The sequence below is a fragment of the Vulpes vulpes genome, chromosome 2 (assembly GCF_048418805.1).
Source record: "Vulpes vulpes isolate BD-2025 chromosome 2, VulVul3, whole genome shotgun sequence".
Taxonomy (NCBI): domain Eukaryota; kingdom Metazoa; phylum Chordata; class Mammalia; order Carnivora; family Canidae; genus Vulpes; species Vulpes vulpes.
The window spans coordinates 75,632,042-75,656,896 of NC_132781.1; the positions used below are offsets into that span (position 1 = coordinate 75,632,042).

At 40.6% G+C, this 24,855-nt stretch overlaps 1 protein-coding gene across 1 annotated transcript in view; it reads right to left on the reverse strand.

The window, feature by feature from the left end:
• SPMAP2L (sperm microtubule associated protein 2 like) overlaps window positions 1-12,362 on the reverse strand; it is a 47,806-nt gene extending 35,444 nt beyond the window's left edge. The window contains exon 1 of the mRNA XM_072748923.1: window positions 11,795-12,362. Coding sequence (XP_072605024.1) covers window positions 11,795-12,284 — 490 coding nt within the window. The 5' untranslated portion in view covers window positions 12,285-12,362. The remainder of the gene's footprint in view (window positions 1-11,794) is intronic.
• Between the last annotated feature and the right edge of the window lie 12,493 nt (window positions 12,363-24,855).

Below are 24,855 nucleotides of genomic sequence, written 5' to 3' on the forward strand. Positions count from 1 at the left end.
AAATGGAATTTTTGAATTGGGATATTTTCTATTACTCTACTTTTTAAAAAGATGGATTTTAGAGACAGAGAGAGAACATGAGTGGGTGGAGGGGCAGAGAGAAAGAGAGAGAGAGAGAAGCAGACTCACTGCTGAGCACAGAGCCCAATGTGGAGCCCTATATGGAGCCTGATCTCATGACCCTAAGATCATGACCTGGGCTGAAATCAAGAGTTGGATGCCCAACTGACTGGGCCACCCAGGTGCCCCATCTATTACTCTACTTTTTAAGGCTAAACTGACTCAGACCCATGGAAGAGTGGGGAGTAGGCTACAAATAAGCCCCTTGTGCCCAGCATGCCATCACCCATGACAGATGAAGCAATTATTCTGTGGACTTTTCATGTATCACCAAGCTTGGTTCCCAGTTTTGTATACACAGGTCAGAAAGTCAGTATAATATTGAACCAATCCTAAAAACACTTCTACAAATACTGATAATATGAATGAATAACACTTTTCCTATTGCCCTTTCATGGTAGTTTCTGCCACAAGTAGGGCTTGCACTCCTTTTTTTTTTTTTTTTTTAAGAGAGGGAGAGGGGAGAAGTCAAAGGGAGAGAGAGAGAGAATCTTAAGCAGGCTCCATGCTCAGCACCTGACGTTCGGCTCCATCTCATGATCCTGAGATCATGACCTGAGCCAAAATCAAGAGCCAGACATTTAACAGACTGAGCCACCTAGGCAGCCCTTGCACTCTTTTATTTTAGAAATGCTTTTGATGTTATCTTACCAATTGGTGGGATAGAATAGTTCTCAGGTGGCTATCGTTAGCTAATGTCCCAAGCAAAGCACGTTACAATGGTTTCCAAACTTGTCTGCACATTAGAATCACCTGTGGATCTTTTAAAAAAACTATGGGGCCCAGGTCACACCTTAGACCAATTAAATCCACACTCTTTGGAGGTGGAACACAGGCATTGGTATTTTTCAAAGCAGACAAGTTTGGGCTCTACAACAATATTATTTAATGGGTAAGACTTCTAGCTCTGGAATCAGGCTGAAACCAAATCCTGGCTGTAACCAGGAGAGAGAGGAAAAGCATTTCAGGCAGAGGAGAGGGCAAGTGTAAAGGCCCTGAGGTGAAATCAAGCAAAAGACAAAGGAAAACAGTTGGTCAGGGTGGCTGGAGGGAAGGGAACACGGGAGAAGGCAACAGGATTTATGATTGGGCCAGATCCCACTGAACCCAGGAGGAGTTTGGCTTTTATTTAAAGGCTACCAGGAGGAAGCCCTTAAAGAATTTTCAGCATAATGATGAACACCAGCTCCCTCTAACAGATTATCAGAATGTTTTGGCTACAGTAAACCCTATAAATGTATTTTATTCTGTAGCACACAGCCACATCACTCAGGTTGCCACCTACAGCTAAAAAAAAACAAAAACAAAAACAAAAACAAAGTGGGGCGGGGGGGATGATCTAAGCCATTTGATGGAGAAGGCTGCCATCTGCTGGGAGAGAGCATGATTAAACCTGTTCTTCCCTGATGGCAGTGATGAGCATTGTTCACTGTGAGTCCCCCTGCAAGCGCAAGTAAAGCGTTTTATTTTGTAACATGACAAGGATGAAATGTCCAAGTATAACTGTTCTCCACTTTGCCCTTTACCCTGACTCTTCAGAAGCCCATGTTTAAGATGTTCAGCCTCTAGTCCTGGATTGTACTAAATGGGGTACTACTGACCTACAAAGAAAAGGCAGGGAGCAGTTCTCAGAATAGTTCTAGAAGCACAAGAAGGGAGGGTAAGAGAGAGGCAAGCTGGGGCTTGAGAGAAATAGGAAAGGTATTTTTGGAGATTAGCAGTCATGGGGATTGGGACTTAGCAAGAGCATTTCCTCAAGAGCATTTTTAGCAGGTTTTGCTCTGTTAGATGGTATAGTTCCCTGTAAGATACTTCAGTAAAATCTACTTTAAGCCTTTTTGAAGTAAAATTTGTGCTTGTTGTATATGCACTGTTGTTTTGGAGATTGGTCACGAAGCAGTCTATTTCTATATTGGGTATGTTATGTAAACAAACAGTGAGGTGTTTTTTGATATGATGTAATAATGTGTGTATGTGTAATAATGTGATCCATTACTACTGTTCATTCTTCTTGTTCCTCTCCTAGGCATGCCTCCCTTGCAATGTGCTCCTCACTGCCTTAGCTCAGGGTCATCGGTCAAGAGATAGAAGAGCATGGGAAATGGTTTTGCTTGAGGTTGAGAAGGTAGAGGCATAAAAAGGACAAGTCCCACTCAACTGGTTAAACAACAACAACAGAAATCAGGGACTTCTGTGCAAACTAGAGCTCAAAACCATTACATCCTCAAGCTAACTATTAAGCTGTGCCTCTTCTCACACCTACACTCTTGTGACCCTTTTTCTCAAGTTTCAAATCTATTTTTCATGTTTCTTTTTAGCCGATTTCATCTATGTGAAGACAGAACTGGCAGCTTGGATAGACAACTGCTAAGAAAGCTGGGTTTATAACTCTCACCCAACATCAGGATGAATTCTTACCAGATCAAAGATTTAAATGTTTTTTAAAAATTATAAAAGAAAATACAAAAGTAGTTCTTTCATAACCCAGAAGAGGAAGAAGGCCTTTCTTTTTTTTTTTTCTTTTAATTTTTATTTATTTATGATAGTCACAGAGAGAGAGAGAGAGAGAGAGAGAGGGGCAGAGACACAGGCAGAGGGAGAAGCAGGCTCCATGCACCGGGAGCCTGATGTGGGATTCGATCCGGGGTCTCCAGGATCGCGCCCTGGGCCAAAGGCCGGCGCCAAACCGCTGCGCCACCCAGGGATCCCGAAGAAGGCCTTTCTAATTATGGTTTCATACAAGAATCCATAAAAAAACAATTGAGATAAATTTTACTATAAAAATATTTTTGTGGCAAAACAAAATGAAACAAAAACAAGCAAAGACAAGGAGACCACCCACAAAACAGAAAAAAAAAAAAAAACAGGTCAAACATATCCCAAAGGGCTAATCTCCTTGTAAATAAAAAAAATACCTAGCAAATCAAAAGGAAAATAGAAAAGGAGATGAAAAAATAAAAATCTAAAAAGATGTTTAATGTCATTAATAAGATAAATGCAAATTAAAAGTTAATTGACATACTAGTTTTTCATCAATTAGATTTTCAAAAAGCCAGAAGTTCAACCATACACTATAATAATGAGACTGTGAGAACAGACATTTCCATTGCCACTTTCATTGGGAGTAAAAAATGCATCAACTTCCATAGAAGTTAAATAGAAAGCCATTTTGTTAAATCAAATTTCTAGATGTGTTTGCCCTCCAGTATCCCACATCTGGAAATTTATTCCACAGATATAGCTGTATGACATGTACTAAACGACACCATGTACAGGTTTATCTATTACAGCATCGCTTGTAGCAGCAATGAAAGCAAATGAGGTGTTAAACTAGTAGTAGCACAATTATGTAATAAAACATGAGACATCTGCTTTTAAAAAAAATGAGGAAACTTTTATGCAGTTATATGAGAAGATATACCATCAAGTGAAGAATGAAGAGAAGTATAGCATGTGCTACTCTTTCTTAAGAGGAACACACACATAAGCTTGTGTAGTATTTTATCGTATTTATATAAAGATGCATAAAAATGAATAAAAGTGGTTACTTGTAAAAGGGAAAGAGGGGACAGGGTGGGAAGGTGACATTTCTTTGTAGTCTTTTAAGATTGTTTTGGTTTTTTAATCATGTAAATGTCTTAAAGATTTCAAAAAAGTTTTAACTTTAAAAAAGTTTACTCAATATAATTTCCCTCCATACTCCCACACTTGCCTGAGAGTCTTTCTTTTAAATCACTTCCCTAATCCCTTACAAATAAATCCAAATTAAGGGGCACCAGGGTGGCTCAGTCAGTTAAGCACATCTTGATCTCAGCCCAGGTCTTGATCTAAGGGTCATGAATTCAAGCCCTGCATTGGGCTCCACACTGGGCATGGAGCCCAATCAATCAATTAATCAATCAATCGATAAAATCCAAATTAAGTACTCTGAGTTCTGTATATTTTAGATTAAATATTTAATCTCTATTTCATCCTATTTTAGTTAAGTGATTAAATGATTACTTTGGTCCTACTTTTTTCTGAGCCTTTCTTCTCCATTAAAAATAGAAGTTACTGGATCCCTGGGTGGCGCAGCGGTTTGGCGCCTGCCTTTGGCCCAGGGCGCGATCCTGGAGACCCGGGATCGAATCCCACGTCGGGCTCCCGGTGCATGGAGCCTGCTTCTCCCTCTGCCTGCTTCTCCCTCTGCCTGTGTCTCTGCCTCTCTCTCTCTCTCTCTCTCTCTCTCTCTCTCTGTGTGACTATCATAAATTAAAAAAAATAATAAAAAAATAAAAATAGAAGTTACTATTGCCATTCGACTCAGAAAAATGATGCGACTGTCCTGTGGGATACTCCAATCCACTTTGTACGCTCTATGGATATGTTATTGTTAGGGATGTATTCAGCCTCCCAACCACATTGACAGTCCTTTAAGGATGGGATCCTTGTCTTACTCATCTATGGTTCATAGTCTACACCCAGAACATAGTAAGTGCTCTATAAATTTTAACAGTGACACCAATGATTAGGTGATGATACATTAGTAAGGAGATAGATGATAGGCTTTATTCTCTAAGTTTTAAAAATATGCACACAACCTGACCACCATGTCTCAGTCATCTTTACAGCCCCACAAGACACAATGAGTGCCTTAGTAGATGCTCAGCAAATGTTTGTTGGATAAAGGAATCTTACTAAGTGAACAGAAGCATGGTGACATGCTGACTAAATATTTCCCAATACTTACATTATTTTATGTAAAGAGAAGAAGTTGAGAAGAAGTTTTTTTAAAAAAAGATTTTATTTATTCATAGAGACACAGAGAGAGAGAGAGACAGATAAAGGCAGAGACACAGGCGAGGGAGAAGCAGGCTCCATATAGGAAGCCTGATGCAGGACTCCATCCTGGGTCCCCAGAATCACACCCCAGGCTGCAGGCGGCGCTAAACCGCTGCGCCACCAGGGCTGCCCAGATAAGAAGCTTTAAGTAGTATTTTTTAAAGCAGAGTAAGAACTCTTGAGAGAGTCTCATCATCAAGCTACTTGGGGGGGGGGGGGGGGGCGGGTATTTTAGGCATCATGGACAGGGAAGGGTCCCTAAGATCTGGGCTTTCCCACCTTTTAAAAATGTGGACTGGCAGCGAAAAACAAATACCATATTTCACTCCTATGTGGAATTTGAGAAACAAAACAAATGAACATGGAGTGGAGAGAGGAAAACCATAAAACAGACTCTCAGCTATAGAGAACAAACTGAGAGTTGCTGGAGGGGAGGTGGGCAGGAGACAGGTTAAATAGGTGATAGGGATTAAGGAGGGCACTTGTGATGAGCACCTGGTGTATGTATGTAATAATGAATCACTAAATTCTACACCTGCAACTAATATTACACTGTGTTAACTGGAGTTTATTTTTTTAAGATTAAAAAAATTTTAAGTAATCTCTACACCCAATGTGGGGCTCAAACTCACAACCCAGAGATCAAGAGTCATATGCTCCACCAACTGAGCCAGCCAGGTTCCCCATAACCAACAAATTTATTTTTTTTAAGATTTTATTTATTTATTCATGAGAGACACAAAGAGAGAGAGGCAGAGACACAGGCAGAGGCAGAGACACAGGCAGCTCCCATGCAGGGAGCCTGATGTGGGACTCGATCGGGGTCTTCAGGATCACGCCCTGGGCCAAAGGCGGCGCTAAGCCGCTGAGCCACCAGGCTGCCCTAACGAATTTAAATAAAAACTTGGAAAGATGATAGATAGATATTTAAAAAGAAAAAACAAAACAAATTAAATAAAAATCTAGACCTTAAATTAAAAAATGAGACCTGAATAGGAATTAATCACGAGACAATCCCAGAAAATAATAAGCATCTAAGGAGAGGAAACCACAAACACGGGTTGTGAAGCAGGGGCAAGTAGGAGATTGGCCTTGTAGAGAACAGAAAGAAGCCAGTACGACTGGGACAGAGTAAGCAGGAGGGAGTGGAAGGGAGTGAGGTCAGAGGGCCCATGGAACTTTAGAGGCCTCTGCAAAGGTTTGGTATATCCTAAGAGGAATGGGAAGCCATAGGCAAGATTAAATATTAAGGGTGGCATCCTTACTTTATGAAATAGTGTCCAGTTTGATCAAGCCAAAGAAAAATTATTTCTCCCTGACTCCTCTTCCTTCACCTTCAAATGAAATGCATCCAATGCAAGCTATTAGTTTTTCTATCTCCTGAATTTATTTATTTCCATTGCTACACCGTCATCCCAATTATGGCCATTTTTCACCTGGATTTCTACATGAGCTGCTCAAGTAGTCTCCCTGCTTCTACCCTTGTTTCCCCTGTAATCTGTTTGCTATTTTCTGGAAACATTCAGTTGGAGGAGTGAGGGAGGAACAAGACTGGGGAAAAAAAAAATCAAGACTTCTATATCAAAGTATATTATATTTGTGATGCCTATGATATATCCAAACGGAGATGTCCAGTAGGCAGTTCAATACATGAGTGTGGGACTCAGGAAAGAGAGTAGAGCTGGAATATATAAATTTAGGAGGTAGCAGTATAGTCATGCTATTTAAAGCCATATGTGTACATATGACAGCCCAGGAGGGAAAAGGAAGGAAAAAAAAAGAAAAGAAAATGGGTCAGGTTGGAGGGCTTTAGAGTTCAGGAAAATAGGGAGGGCTCAGCAAATGAGCCCAAGAGCAAGCAGTCACATAGGTGATAAAATGGAGGATTGTGGTGTCACAGAGGCCAAGAGAAAGACATATATGTTTCAAGAAGGGTGTGGTCAATTGTATTAAATGCTGCCCATAGGTCAAATAAGATAATACTAGCATCACTACTAATAATGGCTAACATCTACTAAACACTTACCAGTACCACAATCTGCTCTAAATGCTTTATAGATATTAACTCAATTTTCTTAACAACCCTAAGGATAGAGAAGGAATCACTGGACTTGGTGATACAGAGGCTGAATGAAGAAATCTTTCATTAAACAATAATTGCTAAGGCCTAACTTGTTCCAGACACTTCTTGAGGCACTGAGGATGAAACAGTGGCTAAGACAAAGGTTTTGCCCTCTGAGAGCTTAATATAAACAGTAAATAAATAGACACAAAGTATTTTTTTTAATTTTTATTTATTTATTTATTTATGATAGTCACACAGAGAGAGAGAGGCAGAGACACAGGCAGAGGGAGAAGCAGGCTCCATGCACCGGGAGCCCGACGTGGGATTCGATCCCGGGTCTCCAGGATCGCGCCCTGGGCCAAAGGCAGGCGCCAAACCGCTGCGCCACCCAGGGATCCCAACACAAAGTATTGTACAGTCAATAAACAAGTACTTGAAAGCAAATAAGCAGGCCAAAGAGTTCTTTTTGACAGAGTGATTTCTTCATAAGGTGACAAACACTTGAGGGAAGTGTGTCCTGGCAGAGGAAAAGTCAAATGAAATGACTGTGAGGTGGGCCTACACGGTTGGAGAGCAGAGATGGTGGGACATTTGGTTGGGGAGGCAGGTGGGAGCCAGATCATGTGGGGCCTTGCAGGCCTGCTAAGTACTTTAGATTACAAACTATGTGAGATGAGAAACCCCCCTGGAGAGATGAGAGGAGAGTTGAGTAAAATTTAAGTTCTCAGACCCATGACCACTATATGAACAATAAACTGGGAGTGGGGGAGAGGAATGGGGCAAGAGTGGAACAAAGAGCAAGATGAAAGCTACTGTAGTGGATCAAGGAAGAGATGATAGTGGCTTACAAAGATGATGAAGATGTTAAATGGTCAGTCATGATATATCTCAAAATTGAGGTTTGCCAATGGTTTGGAGGTTGAGTGTAAGAGAAAAACAGGTGTCAAGAATGACTTCAAGGTTTTTGATCCTAGCACTAGATGAATGAGTGGTGGTACCATTTGCAGAAATGAAAACAATGAAGGAAGAGCAAATTTGAGTGTGGAAATAAGAGTTCAGTTATGAATACCTTCAATTTTACATGCCTACTAGATACTCAAGTAGAGATATTAAATAGACAATTGATTATAAAACTCTAGAACTCAAAGGAGAAATGTGAGAAAATACCAGCATTCAGTTAAATCCATGGAACTGATGACATTGCCCATGTAACAAGGAAAGTTCTGATGAATCTGAGAAAACAGTCATCACTCATTTCAACCTAGAGGCTGAGAAGAGAGGAAGGATCTAGCTAAGAAAACTGAGCTGGGAACAAATGATGAGATAGGATGACGATGAAGGCAAGTAAAGAAGGACTTCCAAGAAAAAGCGAGCATGAATGTGTCAAATGAGTAAGATGAGGATGAAGAATTAACCATTGACTTTGGCAAGGCAGAAGTCATTATGACCTCAACAAAAGCAACTCCATCCAACTAGAGGAGATGAATGTTTACATTGGTTCTAAAGAGAATGAGAAGTGAGGCTATGGAGATAACTGTTTGGAGGAATTTTTCTTTAAGGAGTAACAGATTAATAGGACTGGTACCTGGAGGGGTACATAGGATTAAGGGAGAGTTTGTTTTTGTTTTTGGTTTTTTTTTATGATGGAAGTTATTGCTGCATGTTCATGTGATGAGTCATCCAACAGAATAAAATGATGCAAGAGAGAGAGGGAGTAATTTTAGAAGAGCTTAAAGTTAGATAGGATGGGATCCAACATACAAGTTGAGGGAATGGCATTTAATAGGAATAAAGACAGTTCATCCATTATTAACAGGAGAAAAGGCAGCATATATATGTACAGATGCTAGTAATTTGGTAGATTCCATGTTGGAAAATGAATTGACAGGGGACATGTAGTATGTTTGCCAAGCAGCATTAAGAGCTCACTTGAATTTCAAGATTAATTTAAAATCAGTCAGCAGAGTTGTTTGTTTTTCTTGTCATTGTTTTTCAAGTGAAGGCAAGAACTGGATTTAACTGGCAAGAATGGTAGAGGAGGAAGCAAGGGAAGTAAGGATATTTGCAAGGGAGTGATTCCATTAGCAGACCATGGACTATCAAGTAAATAAAGGGAGACAGAGAACAAAGGTAGTGATATAGGGGCACTTGAGTGTCTCAGTCAATTAAGGGTCTGCCTTCAGTTCAGATCATTATCCCAGGGCCCTGGAAAGAGCCTTGCATTGGGCTCCCTGTTCAGCAGGGAATCTGCTTTTCCCTCTCCCTCTACTCCTCCCTTCTGCTCTCTCTCAGTCTCAAATAAATAAAAAAAAATTGTTTTAAAGGTAATGATATATAATGAAAGGTTAATAACCTCAGTAGGTTAGAGGTCCTTTTGATGCTGAAGAATTGATAAAGGGGGTACAAGGGGGAATGGGAGAGCCTGAAAGCTATGACATGGTTAGAGATTAGAGTGCTTGATATTGAAATTTTGGAAATGGTACAGCAATTGACATTACAAAGGTTAGAGAAGTAAATGCCTAAGATGGGGTGAAGGATGCCATTATTCAAAGTGAGGAGGTCAAAGAACCGGGAAGCCAAGTGAATCATCCAATGGATACTGAAATCCCCATGCATGGTAACAGAGTTGGCAGTAGACAGAAAGTCAGTAAATTATAGGAGTTTCAGTGGAGTGGAGGGAAAAGAAGCCTAACTAGGTGGGTTGAGGAGAGAACAATGAGTGGGAAAATGGAGTCAGTGAGTATAGACAACTTTTTGGACAAGTTCTGCAATGAAAGGAGAACAGAAAAATGATAGCTATGGTGGGAAAAGGAGGGGTCTGAAGAAGGCATGGGGTTAAGGCTTTTCTCAAGATGAAAGGTTCTTGAGTATATGTTTATAGATATATGTGATCATTTATGGGACTGATTTATTAGAAACGGAGAAATTAGGCACCTGAGTGCCTCAGTGGTTGAGCCCCTGCCTTTGGCTCAGGTCGTGATCCTGGGATCCTGGGATTAAATCTCACATTGGGCTCCCCACAGGGAGCCAGCTTCTCCCTCTGCCTCTGTTTCTTGCCTCTGTGTGTCTCTCATGAATAAATAAATAAAACCTTGGGGGGAAAAAGAAATGGAGAAATTAATTCTGTAGGAGAGAGGGGGGATTATGGCAAGAACAAAATTCTTTGGGAGACAAGAGCAGAATCCAAAGCACAAGTGGAGGATTTTGCTTTTCATAGAGAAAGGCACAATTCTTTGAAATATGGAAAAAGAATCCACAGGTATAATTTGGGTAAGGCAATAGATTAGTGGTAAGAAAAAAGCTCATGAGTGATTGCGTCTATTTGCTCAATAAAGTGTGAGACAAAGTCTTCAGCTGTTTAGGAGTCAAAAGTGTAACATTTAGAGGAGGGAAAAGAGGACAGTCATTTTCTCAGAGATTAAGAGAACTAACTTAAAGTGAGCTTGCTAGGAAGTATCAAGCGACCAATTAAAATGCGTGATCATGAAATTGAAATAAAAGAAACCATATGATTGTGTGATATTGTACAGCAAGAGGCAGCTGCTCAGGTGTAGGCATAGGATGGATGGTTAAGTTTAACCAGCGTTGGTGTTTTAAAAGCTTGGGGAAGTTTGGTGGATAGCCAAAGAGTCAACAGGGTGGTGGAAAATGTAAGTGAGCCACTGACAAACCATAGAACGGAAGCTGATAAAGAGGAGTCAAGGAGAACATGAGATTAAAAGTGGTCAGCTGAGGGACTGGAAGCCTAACGTGGGCAAAGAATTGTTTTGAGTAGGGTCATCAATGAAAAGTTGTAAGTGAACCAGTGTGATTAGAGCAAGGGGTGTTTATACCCAAGACCCATTAGCCCTGTAAGGTACCTTGTAAACTTGGTGAGGACTGCAAACATTTAGTAAAGTGTACACTTTGCATTCCTGCTCAATTAATATTTTGTTACTACCACTTTAATAATGTAATAGCTAGCATTTATTGGGTGCCACCATGTGCCAAACACTGACAAAGATATCCTCCCTTCAAGGATCTCTCCCTTGAATTAGGGAGAAAGATAATGATGTAATACATCTTAAGTGTTATAATAGAGGTACTGTTCAGTGGCAGCCCAGAGAAAATGCAATGACTAACTGTAGAGAAGAATTAAGAAGAGCTTCAAGGGGCATCCCTAGACGGCTCAGTGGCCTAAGGGGGTCAGACTTTTCAATTTGGCTGAGGTCATGATCTCCCAGTTGTGAGGTAGAGCCACATATCCGGCTCTGTGCTCAATATGAAGTCTGCTTCAGATTCTCTCTGCCTTTCCCCCACACTCTCACTCTCAAATAAATAAAATTTTAAAAAAAAAGAAAAAAAAGAAAGAAAAAGCAAGCCTCAAAAAGGAGTTACAATGGGGGTGCCTGGGTTGGGCCTCTGATTCTTGATTTCAGCTCAGGTCATGATCTCAGGGTGGTGGGATCCAGCCTAGCTAGGGCTCCATGCTGGGAGTGAAAGCCTGCTTGAGATTCTCTCCTTCTCCCCTGCTCATTCTAATTAATTAATTAATTAATTAATTAAATCTATCTTTTTAAAAAAGTTACAATGAATAATCAAAGACAGCTAGGAGGTCATCAGATAAAGGGAGGAGAGAGTGAAGATATTCAGTTTCATTGTCAGAGTCCCACACAGTCCAAAGATAGAGGACTACAAAGCAGCAGGTAAATGAGACAAAAAACACCTTTCTTTAAAACAAAGTGAGCTCTTGCATGCAAACATTCACATTAGGACCCTCAGTCCCTTGGGAAGGGCCCCAACACCTACCTCTCGGGGAATATCGCAGAACCCGTGGCGGGAACCTGGTCACCAGAGAAGGGGAGACCACCACGGCAGCGCCGGGAAGCAGCTCGGCTCCACTGGGCTTGCGGGGCTCGTGGAGAGCCTGGGGCTCTCTGGGTTTACGCGGCTCACGGGGTGCATGGGGCTCGTAGGCCTTGTGGGACTCCGGGAGCTCATAGGGTTCGTGGAACTGAGAGGCCTTGTGGGGCTTATAGCGCTTGCAGGGCTCATAAGGCTTGTGGGGCTCACAGGGACTGTGCAGTTCAGATGTCTCCTCGGACTCCTCACACTCGTATCGGTCTCCCTGGCTCTGCTTGCGGGCCTCCTCCTCCGGCTCCTCGGGCCCCTCAAACTTGCTGTGCACGTCGAGGAGCCTGAGCACAAAGGGCTTCTGAAGGGGTTCGGAGGCAGTGGATATTTCCGTCGTGCCATGCCCATCTGAAAACTCAGATGAGCCTGAAAATTGTTTCTCCATTGACGTCCCAGAAGCTCCCGCAGCGCGCTGCGCGGACCCTCGTGCGGGGCGGGCGCGCTGCGAGCCTTCTGCAGGACCGGGGGCTGGGGGTGCTTGGCTGCGTGCGCCCCGCCCCATAGCCCCGCCCCCATAGCCCCGCCCCGGCCCCTAGGCCCCGCCCCCGCCCCTGCCCCGAAGCCCCGCCCCCAGCCTCACTGCGCTTCCTCTGTTGCTAAGGCGACGCGCGCCCGCGGGCGGAGAGGTTCCCCTGCGGAGGCTTTGGGGACAACAGCAGTTTCCATTCTAGTTACAGCACCACTGGGACAGCCGTGCCAGGTCCCTGATAGGTTCAGAGGTTCTGTGGAGCGGGTTCTCCACGGGCCTTTGTTTCCCAATCATACTGCGAGGGATAATATTCTAAGGCCTCCATCACTAAGATTGATTTCCATCAGTTTCTAGTAAATGCACAGCAGTCATAAGGTGGGTGTGCGAGATGGGCGACACCAGTGTGTCATTTGGGCCCAATCTAATATTTTTTAAAAATCTCAAATTTAGATTTTTTAAAAAATGTGTTTATTAATGAGAGACAGAGAGAGGCAGAGACACAGGCAGGGGAAGAAGCAGGCTCCTTGCAGGGAGCCTGACATGGGACTCGATTCCAGGTCTCCAGGATCAGACCCTGGGCCGAAGGCAGGCGCTAAACCGCTGAGCCACCCGGGCTGCCCCTGAATTTAGATTTTTTTAAAGTTTTCTTCACATGAAGTTCTACACACAGTGACAAACACAGGATTACAAGAATAATTCATCTACAACCTGTGTCTTGTTACAGGGCACACTGTCTACTGAAGTGCACTGTAAATCATTGTGCTCTATAAGTGATTTTATAAACCCTGTATCTTGTGAATAGCACAACTGTTGGTACCATATGTGTGTGTGTTGAGAACATCAATTTGTTACATGTGATATTTATAAGGATTTTATTTATTCATGAGAGACACAGAGAGAGAGGCAGAGACATAGGCAGAGAGAGAAACAGGCTCCATGCAGGGAGCGTGATGTGGGACTCACTCCCCGGACTCCAGGACTACGCCCTGGACCAAAGGCAGATGCTTAACTGCTGAGCCCCCATGTGATATCTTTAAAATACAATATACCAGAACTTTTATAACCTTGTTTTTTACAACCCCTTCCCTCTTATGTCTTATGGAAATTGGATCATACAATATTTCAGGATTGTTAGAAACCCCGGATTTCAGCCTCTGCCCCAAAGATCACCAAATAATGACCTTTGGACAAATCCCTTAACCACATGGTATCTTACCTGGTCTTCACTCTGGAAAAAGATTAAATCAAATGCAGACTACTTCCAGCCCTAAACTCTGATTCTGTCTTTTCCTTGTTTTCTAAGGTAGTCAGGGATATACATTATTTCCTGGACACCTACTTCAAAAGTGATGCCAAAAGCTTTTAGGATCAGGAATGATAACTCTATTCAGTCTTGTTTTTCTCACATTCTGATTCTAGCTTCTGCATTTTGATAGTAAGTGTCGTGGCTGGAGATTTTCCCTTAGTGAGGAGCTGTTGAGTGCCAACATCGTGGTGGCTGCTTGATACTGAGGATAATTAAAGCTGGGACTTGAGATGCTCTCAGGCTAGTAAGGGACGTACATGTCGCAGGGGTTTCTAATGAAATGGCACTCAGCCAAGACAGGTTGGCGTGTTGTCAAACAGGCTGCCTGGCTGCCAGCCTTCCCAAGAAACCTCATAGGTGGCATTCATTACCCTAGAATAGTGACCACTGCCAGCATTCCAGGCTCAGAAACTTTGTTAGCACATGGAGTGGATCTGTCTCTTCAATTATTAAGTCAACATTTGTTGAGCCCCAACTATGTACCAGAACTCTTGCAGTTAAAAATGATAGAAATTGAACTTAAATTTGTGTGTGCCCAAAAAGGGCATTGAGGGGTTGGAGGACTCATTATACTGGGAAATCTAGGCATGGGCAGATTTCAGGAGTTCAAGGACAACAAGGATGTCTCTCCATCTCTTGGTCCTGCGAGCCTCTGTTAGGTTTAGATTTGTCCAAAGGCCATTATTTGGCAATTTTTAGGGCAGAGGCTAAAATCCAGGGTTTCTAACAATCCTGAAATATTGTATGATTCAATTTCCACAAGACAGATAAAAGAAGGTCTGACTGACATTAGAAACCCAAGTGGCTGTTGTGATATGATACTGTTCAACATTATTCTGCAGCTCTGAACGTGAGAAAGCCAGCAACCTTCAAGTATCACACTCTAACATCTCATCTCTCGGAGGGCAATTAACATTTTGCACATGTATGCCTAAGTTCAAGCATATTCCATTTCAACCCACTACTTGATAGTTGAGGCTATGTGCTAACATTCAAAGGGGCTAATCATCCTCACTAATTTTTTTTTTATTTTGCCACAGATGCCAAATTTTAAAAGGGAGGATTTGCAGAACAGATCCTCCTTTCAAATCTTTTTTTAAAAAACTCAGTATGCTTAGGTGTTTTTTTCTAATATAATTTTTACTTATTTTAATATTTTTGGTTACTAAAAGTTGTTATTGCTAAATAGAATATATTTATATAACTTCAATGCAATATTTTAACACATAATATAAATGGTTCACTTAAGTTTAACACACAAATAATATTTACAAAACACTGTATGGGGGGACACCTGATGGCTCAGCGGTTAAGTGTCTGCCTTCAGCTTAGGGCGTGATCCTGGAGTCCCAGGATCAAGTCCCACATTGGGCTCCCTGCATGGAGTCTGATTCTCCCTCTGTCTATGTCTCTGGCTTTCTTTCTGTGTCTCTCATGAATAAATAAATAGAGTCTTTAAACACACACACACACACACACACACACACACACACCCAAACTCCAAAACACTATAGGAAAAGGTAGGTTCATGAAAATTCAATTTAAGTAAAAGATTAGTCTCATTATCACTACTAATAGGAGGAAACCCAAACCTTAAGTGATGAGAAAGAAAGTCCCAAATTTCTTGGTGTCCCAATATTCTTTAGATTGGAGGAATCATCAGTGCAGGAGCTGACTGCTATGTCCAGCATGTGAAGATGGAGGAAATCCTGCCAAGGAGGGGGCTCCCCTAACTCCATTCCACTGACCACACTGACCCTCTAATGGATCACATGGGTGTACACAGCCTGTCAGGTAGGAGGCCTCAGTTTAGGGGAGGGAACAGCCCTGCTTTAGGACCTGGTCCACTCCTGGGGAAGGGTCCATCAGGCCTTGGCTTTTGGCAACCTGGAAGTTGGAAAGCTCCTTGTGATGTGCTGATTCTCATTATTGGTCCTAGGCACTTAAGCAATTTTATCATCTATCCCCACTTCCTTCTTGTCCTGGATGGCTGGAGCTCTCCCCCTTCGATTCTTGAAACAGGGAAGTAAATTCCTGCATTAGTATCATGTTGGTCCTCTTTCCTTTCCTATAATATAGATTATTTTTTAAAAGATTTTATTTATTCATGAGAGACAGAGAGAGAGAGGCAGAGACATAGGCAGAGGGAGAAGCAGGCTCCCAGCAGGTCCTCCTATGTGAGACACAATCGGAGGACCCCAGGATCATGACCTGAGCCAAAGGCAGACACTCAACCACTGAGCCACCAAGGTACCAAATATAGACTATTTTTAAAGCAGTTGTAGGTTCACAGCAAAATTGAGCAGAACATAGAGATAATCCCCATATATCCCCATTTGCACATAACCTCCCTCATTATCAGTATCCCCTGGTACAATGGGATATATTTTCCCATTGATGAACCTACACTGACACATCATTATCACCCAAAGTCCATAGTTTACATTAGAGTTCCCTCTTGCTGTTGTATATTCATTCCATGGGTTTAGCAAATGTATAATGACATATATTCATCATTATTATGTCACACAAAGTAGTTTCACTGTCATAAAAATCTTCTGTGCTCCACCCATTGATCCTCTCCCCTCCCCCATCTGGCAACCACTGATCTTACTGTCTCCATAGTTTTGCTTTTCCTAGAATGTCATATAGTTGGAATCATACAACGTATAGTCCTCTTGGATTAGCATCTTTCATTTAGTAATATGCATTTAAGGTTCCTCAATATCTTTTCATCACTGAATAGTTCATTTCTTTTCAGCTCTGAATAACATTCCATTGTTTGGATGTACCACAGTTTATTTATCCATTCACCTACCGAAGGACATTTTGGTTGCTTCCCGGTTTTAGTAATTATGAATAAAACTTCTATAAACATCCATATGAAGTATTTATGTGAACATAATTTCTCAGCTCCTTTGGATAGATGCCAAGGAGTGTAATCATGTGGTAAGAATATGTTTAGTTTTGTGAGAAACTGCCAAATTGTCTTCCAAAGTAGTTGTACCATTCTGTATTCTCACCAACAATGAATGGAGAATTCCTGTTACTCCACATCCCCCAACAGCATTTGGCATTGTCAGTGTTCTGGATGTTAGCCATTCTAATAGGTGTATGGTTGTATTCAACTATTGTTTTAACTTGCATTTCCCTAACGGAATATGATGTGGAACATCTTTTCATGTGCTTGTTTGCCATCTGTGTATCTTCTTTGGTGAGGTATCTGTTAAGGTCTTTGGCCCCTTTTTTAATTGGGTTGTTTGTGTTATGATTGTTGAGTCTGAAGAGTTCTTTGAATATTTTTTTAAAGATTTATTTATTTATGATAGACAGAGAGAGAGAGAGAGAGAGAGGCAGAGACACAGGCAGAGGGATAAGCAGGCTCCATGCCGGGAGCCCGACGTGGGACTCGATTCTGGGACTCCAGGATCGCACCCTGGGCCAAAGGCAGGCACCAAACTGCTGAGCCACCCAGGGATCCCGAATATTTTGAATAATAGTCCTTTATCAGATGTTTCTTGTGTAAATATATTCTCCCAGTCTCTGGCTTGTCCTCTCATTTTCTTGATAGTGTCTTTTGCAGAGCGGAAAGTTTTAATTTTAATGAAGCTCAGCTTTTCAATTTTGTTTTTCATGTATAGTACCTACCTTTGGTGTTGTATTTAGAAAGTCACCACCATAACAAAGACCATCTAAGGTTTCTCCTTGTTATTTTTTAGGAGTTTTATAGTTTTGCATTTTACACTTAGGTCTGTAATCCATTTTGAGTTAATTTTTGTCAAGGTCATAAGCTCTGAGCCGAAATTCATTTTTTGGATATGTTTGTCCAGTGATTCTAGCACCATTTGTTGAAAAGACCACATTTGCTCTGCTGTATTGCCTTTGTTTCTTTGTCAAGGATCAGTTGACTATATTTATAGGGGTATATTTCTGGGTTCTCTGTTCTGTTTCATTGATCTATTTGTCTGTCACTAATATTGCACTGTTCTGATTACAATAGCTTTATGGTAAGTTTCAAAGTCAGTGGCATCTGTCCTTTAACTTTATTCTACTTCAATATCATGTTGACATTTCTAGGTCTTTTGCCTCTCCATATAAACTTTAGAATTGGTTTGTCTATATCCATAAAATAACATGCTGGGACTTTAATTGGGATTGCAATGAATCAATAGATCAAGTTGGGAAGAACTGACATTTTGACAACATTGATTCATCCTATTCATGAACATGGAACATCTCTATTTATTTAGTTCTTCTTTGATATCTTTCATTGAAGTTTTGTAGCTTTCCTCACATAGATCTTGTAAATATTTTGTCAGATTTAATACCTATGTGTTTCATTTTTGAGAGGGTGCTAATACAAATGGTATTGCATTTTAAAAAAAGATTTTATTTATTTATTCATGAGAGAAACAGAGAGAGAGAAGCAGAGACACAGGCAGAGGGAGAAGCAGGCTCCATGTAGGGAGCCTGATGTGGGACTGGATCCCCGGTTTCCAGGATCACACCCTGGGCTGAAGGTGGTCCTAAAGCGCTGAACCACCCGGGCTGCCCTGGTATTGCATTTCTAATTTCAAATTCTACTAATTCATTACTGATATATAGGAAAGCAATTGACTTATGTGTGTTAACCTTGTATCTGGCAACCCTGCTATAATTGCTCATGAGATCCAGAAGTTATTTTGCTGATTCCAATTTTTTAAAAGATTTTTATTTATTTATTCATGAGAGGCATAGAGAGAGAGAGAGAGGCAGAGACATAGGCAGAGGGAGAAGCAGGTTCCATGCAGGGAACCCAATGTGGGACTCAATCCTGGGACTCCAGGATCATGCTCTGAGCCGAAGGCAGGTGCTTAACTGCTGAGCCACCCAGGCATCCCTGATTCCAGTGTTTTATGTAGATGATCATGTCATTTGTAAACAAAGACAATTGTATATTCTTCTCAATCTGTATATCTTTTATTTACTCTTCTTGTCTTATTGCATTAGTTAGGACTTCCAGTATGATGTTGAAAAGCAGTGGTGAGGGGAACATCTTTGCTTTGTTCCTGATCTTAGTGGGAGAGCTTCAAGTTTCTCAGCAATAGGTATGATGTTAGCTATAGCTTTTCATAGATTTTTTTATTTTTATCAAGTTGCAGAAATTCCCCTATTTTCCTAGTTTACTAAGAGTTTTCATTGTGAGTGTTGAATTTTGTCAAATGTTTTCTCTGCCTCTATTGATAGTGTATTGATTTTTTTTTCTTTTTTAGCGTATTGATGTGATTGATTATATGAATTGAATTAAATGTTTTTTAAACAATATTTATTTGAGACAAAGAGAGAGACACCATGAGCAGAGGGAGGGGCAGAGGGAGATGCAAACTCCCCATTGAGCAGGGAGCCCAATTTGGGGCTTGATCCCAGGACTCTGGGACCATGACCTGAGCCAAAGGAAGACACTTAACCAACTCAGCCAGCCAGGAACCCCTGATATTTAAATGTTAAACCACCTTTGCATACCTGGAATGAATCCCACTTGGTTGTGGTGTATAACTATACTTACACGTTGCTGGATTAAACTTGCTAATATTTTGTAGACAACTTTTGTATCTATTGGTTTGTGGTTTTCTTGTAATGTCTTTGTTTTGGTATTAGGGTAATTCTGGCCTCACAAAATGAGTTAGGTAGTATTACTTCTGTAGAGAACTGATATAATTTCTTCCTTAAACTTTTTGTAGAATTCACCTGTGAGCCCATCTGGGCTTTGTACTTTCTGTTTTGGAAGGTCATTAATTGTTGAATTAATTTCTTAAATAGGTATAGATCTATTCAGATTGTCTATTTCTTCATGTATAAGTTTGAGGAGATTGTTTCTTCCAAGGAATTGATCCATTTTGCCCTAGGTTGTCAGATTGTGAGCATAAAGTTGTTAATAGTATTCCTTTATTATCTTTTTAATATCTGTGAGATCTGTAATGATATCCCTCTTACATTTATGTTATTACTTATGTGTCCCTTCTCTTTTTTCTTAACCTGGCTATAGATTTGTCAATTTTATATATCTTTTTTAAAAACCAACTTTGGTTTTCTTTTATCTATCTTTTTTAAGTAGGCTCCATGCTCAGCATGGAGTCCAATATGGGGCTTGAACTCATGACCCCGAGATCAAGACCTGAGCTAAGATCAAGACCTGAGGTAAGAGTCGGAGTTAAATCGGCTTAACCAACTGAGCCACCCAATTATTGCTTTTCTGTTTTCAATTTAGTTGATTTCTGCTGTTGCTTATATTGTTTATTTTCTTCTGCTTACTTTGGGTTCAATTTGCTTTTCTAGTTTCTTAAGGTGGAAATTTAGATGATTGATTTTACAGCTTTCTTCTTTTTTAACCTATGCATTCAATGCAAAAAATTCCTTCTAAGCACTACTTTTGCTGCATCCCACTAGTTTTGATAACCTGTGTTTTCTTTTTTTTTTTAGTTTTATTTATTTATTCATGATAGACAGAGAGAGAGAGAGAGAGAGAGAGAGAGAGAGAGAGAGAGGCAGAGACACAGGCAGAGGGAGAAGCAGGCTCCATGCCAGGAGCCCGACGCGGGACTTGATCCCTGGACTCCAGGATCAGGCCCTGGGCCAAAGGCAGGCACTGAACCGCTGAGCCATCCAGGGATCCCCGATAACCTGTGTTTTCATTTTCATTTAGTTCAAAATACTCTAAAATTTCTCTTGAGAGTTTTTCTTTGACCCATGTGGTATTTGGAATTGTGTTGTTTAATCTCTAAGTATTTGGGGATTTTCCAGCTATCTTCATTATTGATTTCTAACTTAATTCCACTGTGGCCTAAAACTAGATATGGTAAAAAAAATTTTTTTTTTAAGTTTGCTAAAGAGTGTTTTATGGCCCACAATGTGGTTTACCTTGGAGAATATTCCATGTGAGTTTGAGAAAATGTGTATGCTGTTTTTGTTGGATAGAGTACTCTATATTCATTATATCCAGTTTATTGATGGTGTTGCTGATTTCAACTATATCTTCATTAATTTTCTGCTCCCTGAATCTGTCCATTTCTGTTAGAGGGTGCTGAAGTCTCCAACTATAATAGCAGATTCATCTATTTTTCCTTGAAGTTCTATCCGTTTTTGTATCATGTACTTTGACACACTGTTGTTAAGTGCATATATATGAATTGTGGTATCTTCTTGAAGAATTGATCCCTTTGTCATTATATAATTTCCCTCTTTATCCTTGATAGCTTTTCTCACTCTAAAATCTGCTCTAAGATTAATATAACTAGTCCTGCTTTCTTTCAATAGGTGTTAGCATGGTATATCATTCTTCATCCATTTGTTTTTAATCTGTATGTCCTTATATTTAAAGTAGGTTTATTATAGGCAACATATAGTTGGGTCTTGATTTTTGATCCACTCTGACAATATCTGTCTACTAACTGGTGCTTTTAGACAATTGACAGTCAAGTGATTATTGATATAATTGGATTAATAGCCACCATTATCTGTTACTGTTTTTTATTTGTTGCCTTCTTTCTTTGTTTCTATTTTTGTCCTCCACTCTTTCTGCCTTTTGTGGTTTTAATTGAACATTTTACATGATTCCATTTTCTCTCCTTTCTTAGTACATCGGTTATACTTCTTTTACTTTTGTTAGTGGTTGCTCTAGAGTTTGCAGTATACATTTACAGCCAATTCAAATCTACTTTTAAATAACAAACACTATATTGCTTCATAGGTAGTAGAAGCACCTTGTAACAAAAAATCCTAATTCTTCCTTTCCTACCCCTTGTATTATTGCTGTCATTCATTTTTTTTATATACATAAGTATAAATGTGGGACGCCTGGGTGGCTCAGTAGTTGAGCATCTGCCTTCGGCTCAGGGCGTGATCTGGGGATCCTGGGATCAAGTCCCACGTCGGGCTCCCTGCAGGAAGTCTGCTTCTCCCTCTGACTATGTCTCTGCCTCTCTCTGTGTGTGTCTCTCATGAATGAATAAATAAAATCTTTTTTTTTTAATTTTTTATTTATTTATGATAGTCACACAGAGAGAGAGAGAGAGATAGGCAGAGACACAGGCAGAGGGAGAAGCAGGCTCCATGCACTGGGAGCCCATGGGATTCGATCCCGGTTCTCCAGGATCGCGCCCTGGGCCAAAGGCAGGCGCCAAACTGCTGCGCCACCCAGGGATCCCTAAATAAAATCTTTTAAAAAAAAGTATAAATATGCAACACATAAGAATCATGGTATTCTATTCTGAAGAAACTGTTCTCTAGGAGATTAATTAAGAATAAAAAAAATAGGAGCACCCGACTCAGTCTGTTAAGTGTCTGCCTTTGGCTCAGGTCATGATCCCAAGGTCCTGAGATTGAGCCCATAATCCTGAAGTCCTGAGATCGAGCCCCATGTTAAGGTCCCTGTTCAGTGGGGAGTCTCTTTCTCCCTTCCTCTGCCCCTCCCCCTGCTTGTGTTCTCTATCTCAAATAAATAAATCTTAAAAAAAAATTTTTTTTAAATTAAAAATAAAAGTTTTAATTTTACCTTCACTTATTTCTTTTCCTGTACTCTTCCTTTAAGTAGATGTGAATTTCTGACCTGTACAATTTTCTTTCTCTCTGAAGAACTTCTTTTAACATTTCTTGCAAGGCAAGTCTATTGTTAACAAATTCCCTAGATTTTCATTCATATGAGAAAGGCTTTCTCCCTTACTTTTGAAGGATAATTTCACAAAGTACAGAATTCTAGGTTGGTGGGTTTTTCCTCTCAACATTTTAAATGTTTCACTCACTCTCTTCTTACTTGCATGGTTACTGAGGAGAAGTCAGATGTAATTCTTATCTTTGTTTTTCTATAAGTAAGGTATTTTTTTCCTCTGACTTCTTTCAGGATTTTTTTTCATATCTTTAATTTTCTGTAACTCAAAAATGTTATGCCTATGTGTAGTTTTTTGAGCATTTAACCTGATTGGTGGTGTCTTCTGGAATCTGTGGTTTGATATCTGACATTAATTTAGGGAAATCTGCAGAGTCATTATTGTTCCCAATATTTCTTCTATTTCTTTTTTTCCTGTCTTCTTCTGGTATTCACATTACATGCATTTTACATCTTTTGTTGTTATCCTACGGTCCCTGGATATTCTGTTCTTTTTTTTTTTTTTCCACCAGTCTAGTCTTGCTTTTCAGTTTTGGAAGTTTCTATGGAGATATCCTCAAACTCAGAGATTTTTTTCCCTCAGATGTGTATAGTCTACTAATAAGCTCATCAAAGGTATTCTTGATCTCTGTTACAATGGTTTTTTTTTTTTTATCTTTAGGATTTCTTGTTGGTTCTTTCTCAAATTTTTCATTTCTGCTTACATTGCCCATCTGACTTTGTATGCTATCTACTCTATCCATTAGAGCTCTTGGCACATTAATCACATTAATCATCAAGTTGTTTTAACTTCCTGTTTTGATAATCCCAACAACTCTGCATACTGGAGTATGGTTCTGATGCTGAATATGGTTCTGATGTCTGTGTGGTTGTTCTTTTGTTTGTGTTTTGTATTAAGTAGGCTGTATGCCCAGTGCAGAGCCCAACACGGGGCTTCATCTCACAACCCCAAGATCAAGACCCAAGCTGAAATCAAGAGTCAGACAGTCAACCAATTGAGCCACCCAGTGGCTTATAGTATGTCTTGTAATTTTCTTTGGTAGCCAAAAATGATGTACTAAGGAAAAGAAACCGCTATAAACAGACCTTTAGTAATGTCATAAGGTGTGGGGGGAGAAGTGTTCTATAGTTCTATGATTGTTCTCAGTCTTTCAGTGAGCCTGTGCCTCTGGACTGTGAACTTCACATACATGTTTTTGTTTATGTCTTTCCTTACGTGGGACAAGATGACTGGAATGGGCTGGAGTTGGGTATTTCTCTTCCCTAGGTTAGGGTTTGATAATACCCCAGCAGGTTAGGTTCTGGTTAACTAGTTTTCCCTGAAGGTAGGCCTTGTTAATAAAAACAGAGTGCTGGGCAGCCCAGGTGGCTCAGGGGTTTAGCTCCACCTTCAGCCCAGGGTGTGATCCTGGAGACCTGGGATCGAGTCCCACATCAGGCTCCCTGCATGGAGTCTGCTTCTCCCTCTGCCTGTGTCTCTGCCTCTCTCTCTCTCTGTGTATTCTCATGAATAAATAAAATCTTTAAACAAACAAAACAAAAAAACCAGAATGCTTTAGTATATCTCAGAATGCTTCCCTTTTCCCTCCTCTGGAAGCACCAGGGGATTTCTCTGATATTTGCTGCAGGAATCTCATCAAGCTCCTGAAGATAAATATCACAAAATTGTAGGGACCCCACTATGACTGGATCCCCTGGAGTTTTTACGCAGTTATCCATCTGAGTCTCCAGCAATTTGTCAATTACAGTTCTGGTTTTCTTACCCCGGCACTGATTCCTACAGTTGGTTTCCACTCATGAAGCTCTGTTCCAATAAGTTGTTTTTCTCTATTCTCTTGTTGGTCTCTTCAATCTTGGGAGCAGCAGTTTGCCTTGTGTTCTCCTAGAAGAGTTGTTTATTTTCCAGTCTGTTTAGCTTTTCACTTGTCATCAGAATGGAGTGGCAGCTTCTGAGCTTCTTACATGTTGACTAGAAAATGAAGTCCTTTTGTTTGTTATTTTATTATGTTTTTAAGATTTTATTTATTTATTCATAGAGACACACACAGAGAGAAAGGCAGAGACACAGGCAGAGGGAGAAGCGGGCTCCATGCAGGGAGCCCGACGTGGGACTCAATCCCAGGTCTCCAGGATCATGTCCTGGGACTGCAGGTGGCGCTAAACCGCTGCGCCACTGGGGCTGCCCTGTTTGTTTGTTTGTTTGTTTTTTTGTTTTGTTTTGTTTTGTTTTTTTAAATCAAGACAAGACGCTAAGGATAAAAGTTGAATTTTTATCATGTTTGTAGGTAAATAGAGTTATCATAAAATATTTCTGGTGGGGATGCCTGCGTGGCTCAGCAGTTGAGCGTCTGCCTTTGGCTCGGGATTTGATCCTGGAGTCCCAGGATCAAGTCCCACATTGGGCTCTTTGCGTGGAGCCTGCTTCTCTCTCTGCCTCCCTCTCTCTCTGTCATGAATAAATAAATAAAATCTTAAAAAGATATAGATGAAATAAACAGTCATCTGCCTTATCTTAAAAAAAAAATTCTGGTGAAGAAAGC